This window comes from Sarcophilus harrisii, chromosome 1, assembly GCF_902635505.1.
Source record: "Sarcophilus harrisii chromosome 1, mSarHar1.11, whole genome shotgun sequence".
In the NCBI taxonomy this organism is placed as follows: Eukaryota; Metazoa; Chordata; class Mammalia; order Dasyuromorphia; family Dasyuridae; genus Sarcophilus; species Sarcophilus harrisii.
Window position 1 is genome coordinate 35,362,763 of NC_045426.1, and position 16,338 is coordinate 35,379,100.

Here is a 16,338-nt window from a genome sequence, read left to right on the forward strand (position 1 = left end):
AGATGCAGAATGAGATATACATGTTGGATATGGTCAACGTGGTGACTTGGGTTGCTTGACCATGTATATTTGTACAAGGTTTTGTTGTTGTTTATTTGTTTTGCATGTTTTTTGCTTTTTTTTTTTTTTTTTTTTTTTTTTTTTTTTTTTTTTTTTAGAGAGAGGGAAAGGAGATAGGAAGGAAATAAAACAAATGCTTGTTAATTGGGGGGGGGGGGGAACAAATCAAAATGAATAAATCCCTTGTCTTTATGTTGCTTTCTCATGCCTGACTCTATGACCCATCTGGGATTCTCTTGGTAAATATACTGAAGTGTTTGCTCTTTCCTTATCCAGTCTATTTTACAAATAAAGAAATTGAGGGGGAAGGGAGGGAAAAAAATAGAATATAGGATTTTATTAGAGTGAATGTCGAAAAATATCCAAATATATATTTTGAAAATAAAAAGCTAGAATTAAAAAAAGAAAAAAGAAATTGAGGCAATTAAGGTTAAAAATAAAAAATTATAATTAAAAAAGAAAAAAAAAGAAATTGAGGCAATGAAGGTTAAAGAGCTTGCCCAGGGTTACTCAGGTAGTTAGTGTACTATTTGAACTCAGGAAGATGAGTCTTGCTGTCTCCAGGACCAGTGGTCTCTCCACTGCACCACCTAGCTGCCATTAGCTAGAATACAGATCCTCAGTGCTATACTTGTTGTCATTGGAGCTAACTGATCTTGCCATCACAACATCCTAGTTTACTTTACTGAGGCCATAGTCTTTGGGATCTCCTGATGGATCTTTATTTATGGCAGTTTTTCCTGCCTTTTCCCACTGGCTTGCTCAACTGCCTTTGATTGACAGGAGACAGCTTCTTGCCAAAATTCCCTTGCAAACAGAAGGCTGCGTCCAGCTGTTGCCTCCAATTATCAGCCATTTTTGCGCTTCTCCCTCTGTTCTCTCCGCCCCTGCTGAACATATTTGAGAGGTCCTCTCTCATCTTGACCATTTTTTTTTGTTTGTTTCTATTGCTCATTTCAGTGATGGGTTAGCATTTTCTGTAATTCATCAGATTTACCCACTTCCCTCAGATTTTTTTAGACAGGAGTACAATATTTGAGTCTGGGTTTATGATGATCTTTATTAAGATTTAGTCTTCTCTGAAACCTTCATTCTCACAACAATGACCCAGAATTGGATGGATTCAAGAGCTTGAAATGTCTTTTTCCAGTGCAGGTAGCATATTGTACATATTTTCTCCACCTGGGCAATTTTTTTCCCCAATTCTTTCCCTTGCTCCTCCATATAAGATATATTCAGTGTGCTGGTCATCTTCCAAAACCCTTAATATTTTGTGAATAGTATTGTAAGACTTGATCTGTCCATTTGTCACTGGTAGCCTTTTCTAATCATCTGTGTCCTTAAAAATATTTTTTAGTCCACTTCTCACCCACGGGATTGTTTTTGGCAGTGTGCTGCATTCTCCTTATACCTACCATATGTCTTCTTTTCAAAAAACATGTTTTGATGATGTTTTTTGGTTTTTATACAAGTCACTTCCCAGCAACCCACTCCCCAATAACAAAGCAAACAGCTCATCAAAGCAGTGTGACAGAGACTACATCTGACCGTATCTGCAATATTCTGCCCACAATTCACCACATCACAGAACTGAGAAGAGGGAAGTATTTCTTTACATTGTCCCTTGAGTCACCTGCCATACAATTTCTTCGGAGGTTGTGCTGTTCCACACATCATAGAGGTAAAAGATAGGTTATTATTGGAGGAAAAAGTCTGTGCTTTCCCCCAGCCCACTCTCACTTCAACTCATCATCCACGGGCAGTGACTCTCCATGGTACATGCATTGATGGACTACCTCCATGGGATGAACAATATATATTCTTCATCCACTTCATCCCACACAGATTCCTATTCTTTCAAATAATCAAACATCTTTTTTTGAAGAGGCTTGATTGTCTTCCAGGACTAAATTCAACCAATACAATGTCATCCACCAACAGGAGCATCTGGCAACTCTTTCCTTTGGACTTCATGTAAGATGTCCTCCATAACACTGGAGTGTGGATAAATGGCCCAGTGGATGGAGTGCTGGGCTTGAACTCAGGAAGACTTGAGTTTGAATGCTGGCCAAATCACTTAGCTTCCCAGCCTCAATTTTCCAAATGGGGCTAATAATAACATCTATCATCTGTTGTAAGGAGCAAATGAGAGAATGTCTGTACAATATTATCTAAACTAATCTATTTATTTAGTGCTATAGCAATCAGACTCCCAAGAAACTATTTTAATGACCTAGAAAAAATAACAAAATTCATCTGAAAGAACAAAAGGTCAAGAATTTCAAGGGAACTAATGAAAAAAAAAAATCAAATGAAGGCCTAGCTGTACCAGATCTAAAACTATATTATAAAGCAGCAGTCACCAAAATCATTTGGTATTGGCTAAGAAATAGATTAGTTGATCAGTGGAATAGGTTAGGTTCACAGGACAAAATAGTCAATAACAATAGCAATCTAGTATTTGACAAAGCCAAAGACCCCAGCTTTTGGGATAAGAATTCATTATTTGAGAATGTCTATAAAGTGCTTTGCAAACCTTAAATCTCTAATTCAATGTTGTTTATTATTATTACAAATCGGTTTTGTCACCTCTTTACTTGGCAAAGAGAATCAGTGTTTAACTGGGGCAGTTTTGACCTCATTTTGGGAATTATTTTAAAATCTTTGGTCCATTTTCTGCTTTTCACAATCAGTAGCTGGTTCAGCCGTTTACCCACAAAGTCTTCTTCTTTAACTATCAATGTTATTTGGTGTTAACTTTGACCTTTAATCATTCAGTGATCAGAACAGGAGATAGGAGGTTCTGAAATGACTCTTACAATTGTTTCCTGTCTGTTCCTATTTCGTCAAATTTGTTTTTTTGATATTTGGCGACTGTGATGTCTAGTATCTTCACACTCAGTTCTTGAAGAATGTCTTCATGTGGTCTGGTTTGAGGCTTCTGCGCAGTGTATCCACTTTGACCTCTTTGGTTTATAAATGTGAAACCACATAAATATTTTCAGCTTGTTTATATTTTCCAATTTAGTTTTTACCGTCTTCCTTTCTGTTTAAATCACCAGTGATCAAGGTACGTGTTGACCTCGTTTGGAGAAAATTGTCAACTTCTTTGGAAAATTTGTGTATTTTATTCTCTGTAACAGATGTTAGTATATAAGCTACAATTATCTTTATGGTGGACTCTCTGCTTATACTCATTGTAATCACGGCAATTGTCCCATGAAACATTTCCTGTTGTTTCGGTGCCCTTCACTAAACCATGTATGCCAGCTTGTTTAATTTGCTTTTCTGAGAGGGATCCTTTTAAATTCAGTTTATGTCTTCTCATTTCTTTGATGGCTAGAATGTCACTGAGTCACAGAATGTGAGACCTGGAAAGGACAGAGCTGGGTTGGGGGTGAGGGGGTTGGGGAAGTGTGGTGGAGCAATCTGGCCTGATCTATAACTGACTAAGAAGTTCTTCTATTATTTCCCCAATAAATGGTCCTCTAGTATCTTGATGCAACTAACTTACCTCCTGAGGCAGAAGAAGCTCATTCATTTTTAGAGAATACTTCATGTTAAGAAGTTTTTCCTCTTGTCAACCCAGAATCTATCCCTGTAATTTCCTAATTGCTTCTAATTCTGCCCTGGAGCCACATAGAACAACTCGAATTCATCTTCCCCTTGACAGCCTTTCAGATCCTTGGGGACAAGCTCTATCTCCCTCCTCTTCTCCAACTCAAGTCTTGTCTCAGCCAAGATACACACCCACCACTTTCTTCAGCCAGTTCTCCTAAGCCTTGAGCTTCAGGCAGTCACCATTGGGCTTACCTTCCTTTTTGCCTTGGTCTCCAGCTTATCAATGCCTTTCCCCAAAATGGGATATCCAAAACTGAACACAATAGGGGGGAGAGTTCTGCCCAGAGCAGAATGTAGCCAAACTACACTTCTGTCAACATACAGCCTGAGATGTCTTGAGCTTTCTTAGCAAGCAAGATAATGGCAATGAAGGACTTAACAAGCCTTAAAGGAAATTTGAATTACTACTGTTGAGAGGCATTTGCCTAATGGGTAGAGAACCAGCCTTGGAATCAAGAAGATCAGGATTCAAAATTCACTTTTTGGTAAATAACTGCTTGTATGATCATCACTTAACCTCCCAGTCTCCCATGTTAACTCAGACTGGAGCCTGTGAACTTGGATGGAAGGGGGAAATCACATGATTTCAGTATGGTTTCCTTTGTTATCTTCAGCATTTTGGTTTTGCTTATTTTCTTTTTTTGCTGAGGCCATTGGGGTTAAATGACTTGCTCAGGGTCACACAGCCAGGAAGTACTAAGTGTCTGAGACCAGATTTGAACTCAGGTCCTCCTGACTTCAGGATTGTAGCTCTAACACTGTACCATCCAGCTTCCCCTGTATTTTATTTTGAAACATGCTTCTGAGAAGGGCTCCATTGATTTCACCAGACTGTCAAAAAGACCCTTGATCTAAGAGAGATTAAAATCTCTTGCTCTAAAACCCTATTTTGAAAAGTATGTGTCAAACTATAGTTGCTAGAGTGAGTTTATCATTCTCATCATCATCACCAGCACCACCACCACCACCATCATCATCATCCTGTTGTTTTGACTCAAGATAAATGTTATGGGCCAGAACTCTGTAATTGAAACAAGGATTCTTACAAGGTGCTAACTCAGTGGAATTGATTAAAAAAAAAACAAAACAAAACAAAACACAGTGGTTATCTAGTTTAGCACAGTGCTTGATAGTTCTCTAGTTCAGTACATGTACTTAGTACTTAATATAGTTCTACAAGATTCACACCAGGATAATGTAATTATAATAGGGCATATAAGCTGGGACAAACTCAGCCAGACAGATTCACTCCTTCTCACGCCACCATGGTGGCTGGCCTGTCCTCCTGCATTTCCTTCCCTGAGACCAAGCTAGCCTGGACCCCAAAAAATTAGCCTATCTGGTCCCTTCATTCACCACTTCCTAGATCTCTCCTTATCACCTGGCAATTATATTGGATCTCTTCTCACTGGCTACTGCCCTTCTGTCAGGTTAAAAAGCCTATATTCTCCCCAATTGTAATCCCTTTCTCCCATCATATTGCTTCTCTGCTGATTGATCATATCAGAGTCCTGAACTTCTAAAGACTTTCTGGGTGTTACCTCGTCTGCCATCATGCCCCACCTGTTTGTTTGTTTGTTTTTTGTCTGGGAACTGGGCCCCACCTCTCGTTTCCCTGGGTCAGTCTACATTCTGAGGCCCAGTGGAAGCCCTGGTTGCATTTTGTACATGGGGTTTTGGGTCTTGTTCTCTCATCCTGTCTTCTCACTCTATCTCTATACCTACATTGAGCTTTTAGGTCCCTACTTTACCACACTAAAAGCATTGACGAGTCTCTCTGCCAAAAGGGACCCTGTCTTCCCAAGTTCTGCATCATAGCCTGAGTATAAAAGGCATTTGTGCCCACTGTGGCACAGTGTCTTATGATCTCCTCTAAAGGAGCATCCTTGTGTAGTCCCAGAATAATTCTACAAACCTCATTAGCATTTTCTTTAGCGAATTGTTTGATCATTATTCCTGTTGCTGTATTTTCTCCAGTCATTCGTATAACAACTGTCTGCAGTTGTCTCACAAAATCAGCAAAGGGTTTATTGGGACCTTGCTCTATTTTCATGAAGGCTTCCCCTCTATCTTGTCTTCCTGGGAGGGTGCCCCATGCTTTTTTAACAGCAGCAGCAATTTGCTCATACGCTATCAAAAGGTAATTAATCTGTGCTAAAGCATCTGTGTCCTGACCTTCACCTGCTAGTTGGTCAAAGGTGATTTGCATGTTAACTCCATTTTGCCTATTTCGATGGGCTTGTATCCTACATAGTTCACTATATTCCAAAACCCACAAGTGTTGTTCAGGTTCTGAACATGTCCTTGCTATAGATTTCCAGTCACCAGGGTTAAAATTTCCTAAGCCAAATTCTCTAATACCATCTTAATATAAGATGATGTAGCCCCATAAAGAGTGCAACCCTTTTTCAAATCTTTGATTTTTTCCAGATCAAAAGGAGTGTATCTTCTTCTTTCTTGACCTGAACTCTTCAGGTAACTCTTCAAACTCTTCAGTAACAGGATATGCTTTTATTATTATCAGATATATGTTGTCCTATTTTAGCCTTAACCAGTGCCTTTTGTAATCTTGTCATATGCTACTTCATAGGTAATGCTGATTGTGTCACTGCCCCTTCCTCTCCTCCTTCTCCCTCTACCCATGAAGGGTTAATTGAGGAGGGTAGGACAGGGGATGGGGAATGCCCTAATAGCTCCTGCTGTGAAGCACCACACCCCTTAATTTCATCAGAATTGTGCTTAACTCCTTTCTTGTCTAATTCATCCTTTTCATCTAGTTAGTATTCTCCCCTTCCTGTTCTTTTTTCTTTTTCCTTTTTCTAATATTTATATAATTCCTTAAAGCCAATTGTATTAAATTATATGTAGAAAATGTTTCTTTAGGAATTGAATCAGGGCCATTATCATTGTAATATTCACGTAGTTGCTCTCCTACTAATTTCCACTCATCTGGATCTAATTCTTTTTCCTTAGAGAACCAAGGAGATGTGTATTTTATTACTTCAAAGAGTTCAATGATCTGCTCCCAAGTTACAATCAAACCTTGTTTTTTTTTTTTTTTTTATCAGTTTTTAACTATGCTTTTGACACATTTTCCTTGACGTGGAAAAGGCTCCTTTCTAAACATTTGTCCCATTTCACCTCAAATATTAGTTTAGCCCTTTACAAAGTTTCCTTCTTGTCTGTTTTTGTATTCACCCTAATTTCTGGGTCATGGAGATGTTTCCACTGAATGCAAGATCAGAGACTTTTCCCACTGAAATTAGGATCGTGTCAGTCTGGACTGCTGATTATAAATCCTTAGCCCCATATTCGGACTCTAAAATGTAGTGTTCTGGTTGGTTTTCTGGAGATCTTGGGGCAGCCTTTGTTTCAGTAGTTTAATCATGACAAGAATAGCCAGGGATAAAGTCCAAATTCTTTATTGTCTCCTTGCCTGGAGCTCAGCTAGCTTTCTTGAGGCTCTTCAGACAGACCTTGGTCTGGGGGGGGTGGGGGGGCGGGGGAAGGGGAGGAGCAGGGGGACAGGCCAGACACCACGAGGCTGATGAAGATGGAATGAATCCATCCAAGGATTGATGTCCAAGGACTTGTGCTCCAGCCTCCAGCCACCACAAAGGTGGACAATGGAATGAATCTCTTAGTCCCACCCTGGCTGAGTTTGTCCCAGTTTATATGCTCTATTTTAGATCGTTTGCAGTATACTGAGCATAAACCAATCATTATATCACTAGGAAACCATTATGTGTTGTAAGATTAAATCAATCATATTGAACTAGAGAACTATTAATTACCATGCTAAACCAGATAACCATTGTCTTATCAATTCCACTTAGCACCTTGTAAGAATCCTTGTTTTAAGTACAGAGTTCTGGCCCATAACATCTCCTGCTTTCTTTTGTTTTGGAATGTAGGTGGTCATACCCTACCTGTCTTCTCAAGATGAGAATCCAAAAAGGAGGTGATCATGCCCTCCCTGACATCTCAGAAAGAGAGATAAAAATACCAAAGGAAAATGGGGAATCAAATCAGATTAGCAGGTTTCTGAAGGGTCTCACTTGAAACAGAGTCATTACACAAGCACATAGTAACACAGGCTAGTAGTGATGTAACAACATGAATCAACATGAGGAATTGTACATGTCCATAAATCCTAGAGATAATCCCAAACCAATTTCTTGTCCATTACTTCATGTGCCAGGAATACAATAATTCTTGCAAATTTTGAAGTCTTGCATCAGTCTTACCATGTGTTAGGGAATCCAAAGATTCCTGATGATTTTCAAGCCCTGCAACAATCTTATCATGTCTCAGAGAATCCAATGATTCTTGCGGGTTTTGAAGTTCTGCAACAGTCTCATTATTAGCCATGCTCTTTCAGTGTCAGATATTTCTTAGGTCTTCTTTGTTTAAAAGAATCTGGAATTTTTCTCTTTTTCTGTCTCTCTCTGATGGATGAGGCAAATACGGCTCATTGGCACCCATCTGGTTCCTTCTCCACCTGTAGAGATACAAGCAAACCCTCTCCCCCAAGCAATTAACGTATCTGGTCTCTTCCATTTACCACTTTTGGGGTTTCTCCTCATCACATGGAGATTATATTGGAGCTGCTGGCACTGGACACTGCCCTTCTGTCCAGTTCTGGCTCATAACAGATAAAGACTAAGGTTCATTATTTGTCAATGGTGTTACTAAACTGACATATCAAGAGAATACAGTAGATAGAATTTCTTCAGATTCGAACAAGATTTTTGATAAAAGTCTTTCAAGCTGCTCTAGTATGGGGAGAAAATGAAAGGATATGGGTTGGATGATCATATAGTTAAATTAATTTAAAACTGGACAAATGCCTGGATGCAAGTCTGGCTGAATGTTAACTTGGAGGTCTCTAACAGAGTGTCCCAGGGATCTGTGCTCATCTCTGTTCTAACACTTACTTGGAGCTTCAATTGCAGGATTATATAAGTTTAGAGGGCTATATAATTCTTCGGATGAGTCAGGCTCACTAGTGAGGTAAAGGGTTTACGGGCTCATGTGTGTATCTGTTGTGCTTTGTATTTTGTTAAGTGACAAGAAAGCCCATCTTCCGTTTTGAGTATTGTTGGTTTGAGTCCATATATACATATATGGATTTTTAAACTTTTTCCATTCATGGCCTTTTTTTGCCTTTTCTACCTGGGCATATAGGCGTATAAAATAAATATACATATAAAACATTTACTGATAACAAATCATAAAGAAATTTCTCTTAAAACAATTCTTTGGCATAAATATAATTTTTCCATTTATTAAAGACAAAAACAAATTTGCATACTGAGATGGATTGCTTATTTATTTTACATAAAGAATTAAATCTTGGCAGAATGTTTAATACCTTTTCCTTGTTGGCAAGATTTTCACAACCCCGTATGAAGTCACGACCCAGTTTAAAAAGCTTTGATATAGATGGCTCTTCAAAATTTTTTGTTGTTGCTTCCTTTTGTATTTGTCTCAGAGATAGGTAAGAGCCATATTTAGAGATTTCTAGAGGAAACTTTTAGTGGGGGCACAAGCCAAAGAACATGATTTGTAGGAAGCCTAACATTGAACCCATTTTATACATGCCCAGAGATGGATTCTAGGGCACAGATTACATGTATGCAATTGAAACCCCAAAGATATCCTTCCCACAACACTTCCATTGCTTTGTGAAATTGTGTTCCACAGGTATGAAATGTTGCATAGAATGTTACATATTTATAATATGGTTTCAATTTTGTGGAACTTCTTCCCACTTTCTTTTGTAAAAATCTTTATTATAAGGAATAGCACTCTGAGAAATAAGGCAGAGATGAATAAAATCTGGGCTATATAAAAATAACAAAAATCTTTTAAAATTTATATACATTTTTAATTTTTAAAAAATACATTTGAATTAAAAATTTAAATAATTTATATAAAAACAATTATATCTAAATAAATAATTTAAAAATATACACATATATCTATCTTCCCACCCACAGGTGAAAATAAGGTCTCTTATAGTAAGTATTGTTTTGTTCTTGTCTTCAAAGTATCTGACTCATGGTAAGGGCTCAATAAAAGTTTGTCTAATTGAAATGAATAGAAGGAAAGAAAACTGGGCATTTATTCATTCAAAAATGAATCCAATGACATCAGCAGTACATGCCTTTTCTAATTCGTATTTTTATTTACACACAGACTTTAGAATTTAACAGTAAAAGTGGTGTGTTTTATAATTTTTAACCCTTTTTTTTTCTTTTTCCTAATGGCTCCTTCCCCAAGGTGATCTTGAAGGATGTGGACTCACTTCTCTATGTAGACACAGATGTTCTCTTTCTTCGTCCCATTGATGATATCTGGAGGCTTCTGAAGCAATTTAATTCCACCCAGCTTGCAGCCATGGCCCCCGAGCACGAGATCCCCAAAATTGGATGGTATAGTCGTTTTGCTCGGCATCCTTACTACGGAATGACTGGAGTTAATTCAGGAGTGATGCTAATGAATTTAACTCGAATAAGAAATACACAGTTCAAGGTAAGATAATGTAACATTATATAAGAAAAGCTCTCCTACCACTTACCCACCCTCCCATTCCCTATTCCCCATTCACTTTTTAGGAAACTGAACTGACTTTCATGTTTCTACAGTGACATTTCCTTGGATGAATAGCGTATTGACTTAGTTCCATGGATTGAGTAAGGCTGTTGGGTGAAGAAAGGAGCTTTATTGTTTGAATTTTCAGTCTGTGGTATTATTGAGCTAGGAGTATAATCATAGTTGGCATTCAAAAATATCAGGGTTCATTTTTAAGCCCTTTAGTCATATTTGGTTAGAGGCAGAGTTGGGAAATTTGAGGAAAATTTTGGTTAAAATCTTGATTCTGACACTAGCTTTGTGATCCTGAGCAAGCCACTTATTCTCCTTTCTCTCACATAGTGCCCTAGTACTAACTTATAAAGGCAGAGGTGGGTTATGATCTATGGTTGGGTGGGTATAGGAAGTTTCCAAAGTGGAGGTTTTCTAATCTTCCAAAATCATAATCACAATAACAACAACATTGGTCATTTGTTCAGAGCTTTGAGATTTATAAAGTGTTTCACATATATCGTGTTATTTACAACAGCCTGGGGCATAGATATTACAGATATCTTCCTCTTTTGACAAATGGAGAAACTGAGGCTCAGAGTTAACTTTATGTATTCAAAAATTCAGTTTAGCACTAGAATCTTGTTTCTGTGAATCAAATTGCTTCAACTGCAGGTTCTCCAGAGTCCAATAAGGAATGACTATGATTCTTCTATCTGTATTTTAATTTTTTGTGTTATCATTTTTAATGTCAAGAACCAGCTTTGTAATAGAAAATAGATTATGATTAGGAGACTCCACGGGCCATAATATAGCAGCAGCATCTGCCATGACTGCTGACATAAGACCCAATAACCTTTTCATGGCTTATTCTGTAAAACTCCCTTCCTCATGGGCCAATATTGTCTCATGTGCTGAGGTTGAAATTGGGGCTCTTATATGTATATTTTTTTGTGATATGGATTTCTTTGCCCATTTCATGAGGCCTGTGGAACCCTTCTCAGAATAAATTTTCTCAAATTCCTGGGGAAAAAAAATACTTAAGATTACAAAAGAAACCAATTATACTGAATTACGGTAATCAAAAAATCTTAAGATACTAAGACACCTTGATGACTGGGTAAGTTATTAACTTTTTCAGTTTCCTCATCTATAAAATAGGAAAATGAATGGCACCTGCTTCACAGGATTGTTGTAAGAATCAAATGAATTAACATATAGCATCTTTTACAACTTTAAAAGGATATGTAAATACTTATATTTTATTAAAAGAAAAGTTAATGGACTCTAGGTTAAGAACCCATAGGCTAAGAAGAATGTCTTCCATACTGTTTTGGTCCGATTTCCTTTCAAGCATGAAAATGGCCTTTCTCTACTTTCTGTTAATAGGGAAAACCTGGTGGCCTTTGATCCATTATTCCTGTGCTTTTTCTCATCTACAGAATAGCATGATTCCAACGGGCTTGGCTTGGGAGGACATGCTGTACCCTCTGTACCAGAAGTACAAGAATTACATCACGTGGGGAGACCAGGATTTACTGAATATTATTTTTTACTTTAACCCAGGTAGGTCACCCATTGGGAGGGCAGTGTGTGTAGGAGGATTCCCACGTGAACCCCAAAGAGCACATTCCAGAGCTCGGCTCCATCACTGAATAGGCTCACATTGTACACAGTGGCAGCCTGTGTGTTCTGGCAAATGTGTCTCCCCCTTCTTTCTCCCCCCCACCCCCCAAGCTGTGTAGGCGTGTCCTTGCTACTGCCAGCACAAAAGGCAAAATCCTGAAGAATCCATCGCTGGACTAATTGTGGAGATAATCTCTTTCCAAGTGTGAATACTTTGCACCCAGGAAGCTTAGTGAAAATTGATTTGGACCACAAACCAAATATATATAAATGTAGATTGATGGTGTTTGATTCTTGGGATTTTTGAGCCTATAAATTTCTATAAACAAGGTTTTTTGTTTGTTTGTTTTAAAGATTGGGTCATTCTATCTCATCCAGACTAGAAGCCTAGGGGTCACTAGTCAGACCTGTTCTCACTCCCTTTGAAGTGCTCCATTTCTCACTTGTTCAGGTTTACCCCTTCTTAGGAAACTTTAGCAGTCCTCCCTGACATTCATTATATGAACACAGTCTTCATAGCTCACTGTAGCTCAGGACATCCAAAACATCAACATTCCCAGGATTTACAGACATGTGACGCTACGGAGGGCCTCAATTAGGATTTAAAACAAAACGAAACAAAAACTCCACAAAAAAGAAAACTTAGTAGAGAAAAAGAAAATAATTCTATAAATACAGCTTTCAACCCAGTACAGGATCTATTACCTTTCTAGCTTTTGAGTTGTTCTCCCTTACTCAAATCCTCCTGCTCCAATCCAAGTCATCTCCTTATTCATTAAACTCCTGTGACTTCTAAGATCAAATATAAGGCCTTTATTTGGCATTTAAAGCTCTTTGTAACTTAGGAAAGCATATATAACATGAGATTCTTCATCACTTTTAAAAAGTGTAACTTCACAAATTATTTTCTTGTTTTCTTACACTGATCCTCTCATTGATTATTCCTTGAAAACTACTCCATCTCCAACTCTGCTTTATCATGGTCTGTCCCCCTATGCTTGGAGTGCTCCCCCACTCCATCTCAGCCTCCTTAAAGTCTCAGTTCAGATTGTTTATAACAGGCCTTTTTCCTCTGCCCTCAGTGTTTTCTTCCTCAAATTAACCTTCTCTTTTCCCCGAGTATAACTTGCTTGTACTAGAAGCCAGTTTTTTGCCCATTGTCTCTTCTGTTAGAAAGCTTCTTGAAATCGGGAACCATCTTTGTATCCCCAATGAGTGCCTCTCACGTAAACACTTATAAATGCTTGATTTTTATTTAGGACTCAGAAATTCTTATCACTAGAATTGGATGACTAGAGAGAGATGAAGTGCTTATCACATATGCACAAAAATGTTCAGCCAGCTGAAAATAATAATTGTTAAAAACCTACATTATCACAAACTTAATAATTGTTCACAAAAACAATCCAGTAGACATATGTAATAAGGAATAACAAAACCTTCAGCACTTAAAGCAGAAAAAAGAAAGTTTAAAAACAACAAAAAAGAAATTGTTCTAAATCCCCTTCCAAATGGATTTGAATGTTATTTTTGGCTTTTTTTTTTTTTTAAACAAGATATTATTTCCTAAAGTTAAATATAAAGCCCTAGCTTTAGGATCCAAAAAATTAACTAAATTTGTTGATAAGTGGATACTGGTGCTCAATACTAGTTAATAGTGATATATGATAATTCAAAAAACTAATGTGGATAATTTAGGCTGCATTAATAGTATGGTGTAGAGAGCAAGGGAGATGAGATTTCTATTGCATTGGAGGCAGTGGATAGAACTGTGGTCTTGGACATCAGGAAAACCTCACTTCAATTCCTTTCTCACATATACAATAGTTTTGTTATCCTGGGGGCAGATCACTGAATCTTTGTACCTCAGTTTCTTTATCTGTAAAATGGGGATAATAATAGCACTTTCCAGCCAGGATAGTTGTGAAGAGGATCAAATGAGATGATATTTGTTAAAAGCACTTAAAGGCACAGTGTCTGACACATAGAAAAAAGTCCATTTTATTTATATTAAACCACAAATTATGTATATGGATCTATCTATGTGTGTGTATTTGCCTATATACACATGTGTATACATAGACACACAATTATTCTCTTTCCTTCTCTTCTCCCTTTCCCATTATTATTTTGTCCAGGTCAGATCATGTCTGGAGTGTTATATCTAATTTTGGGTATCATAGTTTAAAAGGGATAATAAATTAGAGCATCTGAACAGGAGGGATGATTGGTTTGGTAAAGTAATGTAGAAACTTAGAAGAGTATTATGTCCTCATTGGCGAAGGAATCCCCTACATCCCCAAGTTCATTAATAATGAAAACCTGTTCAAGCCAAGTTCTATTGGAAGAGTGGTCCACATGAGGATTGGTTGTGGGAACTAGGAATGTTTAGTCTAGATAAGGAAAGACTTGGGGGTGATGGCAAGAGAGTAGCATTCAGATTTTTACTGGGTTGTCAAGGTGAAGAGAATTAACCCTTCTGTACTTGGCCCTGAAGGGCAGTACTAGATCCAGTGGATGAACCTGTCAAGAAGCCAAATTTGGGGTGAATTTAAGGAAACATTAACCACTAGAGCAGAATCAAAAATGACGGGGGCTACCTTGGGGCAGGGTCCTCTCTTCCTGAAGGGTCTTCTGACAGAGGCTGGAGGGGGGCTTCTCCTGGGTGTTATAAATAGGATTCATGCAGTGTGGGAGGAAAAAAGTTCCTTGCTAGCTTGTAATCCACAATGCTCTTTCTGATCAGCCACTTTCCCCCTCTCATTATCTAGGGTAAAAGAATGAGCCAGGCAAAGAGAACTCTTTATTTGCATTCAAGACAATGCTTTGAGGAGATGGAAACAATTAGAATTTGGGGATTCAAGTTATTATCAGATTCCCACATGAAGCTAATGAATTTTCCTTCCTTTTCTTTTACTCACATCTGGTAAATGAGCTCCTAACTCTTATTTATTTAGTATCTGCATCAGCACGTGTGTGTGTGTGTGTGTGTGTGTGTGTGTGTGTGTGTGTGTAGTTTATCTTTCAGAAAGATGTTTACAAAAAACACTTTTTTTTTCAGTCTCATTTTTAAAGTTTTGGTTCTACAGCTTCTGCTTTATGTTAGTGCTCTTGGACCAGAAAATATACTTAATCCAAATGATTAATGTCCCTCTGAGCAAAACTCAGCAATGGCTTAATCTTTGTTGACTTCAGAAGAATGAAAAATCCTCTAAACCAAAGACAATCTGAAATAAGCTTCTTGGAAGTATTTGTGCTTTTAATCCAATTAGATTGTAAACTCCTTAAGGGCAAGAAAGTTCTTTTGCTTTTTTTGTAATACCAACTGTCTGAAGATCTATATAGAGTTTCTTGGAAGTTTGTACTTTTAATTGACTCAGAATGAATTGTTAATAGCAATTGTTTCTTCCCAGGTGCCTTAATCACTGAATGGGTGTTGCCTAGGTCAATCTGAAAAGATTTTAGCTTAAAAAGGCCTGTTCTTCTGATCTGTATCTTGCCACTGGACCCAGATGGCTCCAGGGGAGAAAGTGAGGCTACTGATTTTGCACAGCCCTTCCACACTTAAATCCAATTCCTTTGATGTCCTGTATCACTTCCCTGGGGTCTTGGTCTTCTAGAAGGAAGAACAAAAACAACAACTACAGGTTGTAAATTCTCTGAAGGCAGGGAATGTCCTCTGCCTTTTTTTTTTTTTTTTTTTTTTAAGTTCTCCAGAGATTAGCAAGAGGCCTGCCCCGTGGTAGGTGCTTATTAAAAGTTTATCGAATAAATAAGTTTGGGAGTACATGAGAAACCCCGACGAGTCACTCTGCTGGTGTTCTTTCTACAATTTCTTTGTCTCAAAATATAGTTTATTCTTGGCTTGACAGACTTTTTAAGGCAGTTCAGACATATTTGGCTCCTGGGAGAGCAGAGATGATTATCTTCCTAAGGTCTCTATCTCCATGAAAAGGGAGACTTTGTTGACTTTCTACAAGTAAGCTCTAGAATTCAGTCTTCCCTCAATTGTTGGCCATGCTTGACTTTGCTATATTGCATCCAGATACTTTGCTGTAAATTATTTTGAAATAATTGAATAATTCAAAGAACTGATTCCTAGCAGCATTAAATAACTGACAAAAAAAAATATATTTTAAGACTGTTATATGGTTCTCCTTATTTGTTCATTATATAATCTCTATTTGGCATATGAGTTAGTGGTATCAAGTTTCAGTAACTATAAATGTCTTCATTTCTTTCCTTAGTAGAATGTAAACTCCTTGAGGGCAGGCTGTTTTTCCTGGGTCCTTCCTTCATTCCTTCTTCCCTCATTCATTGTTTCCTTCCTTCCTTCCTTCCTCCCTCTTCCCCTCATTTCCCCATAGTTTCTCTTTCAGTCAGTAAACATTTATTAAGATCCACCATGTGCCAGGAACTAAACTTTGGAAATATAAAGAAAAT

The 16,338-nt window shown here is 37.8% G+C and overlaps 1 protein-coding gene across 1 annotated transcript in view; it reads left to right on the forward strand.

Moving 5' to 3' along the window:
- The window catches only part of GXYLT2 (glucoside xylosyltransferase 2), a 74,205-nt gene that overhangs the window by 43,045 nt on the left and 14,822 nt on the right, over positions 1–16,338 (forward strand). Inside the window, exons 4-5 of the mRNA XM_031954020.1 lie at positions 9,967–10,218; positions 11,712–11,835. Coding sequence (XP_031809880.1) covers positions 9,967–10,218; positions 11,712–11,835 — 376 coding nt within the window. The remainder of the gene's footprint in view (positions 1–9,966; positions 10,219–11,711; positions 11,836–16,338) is intronic.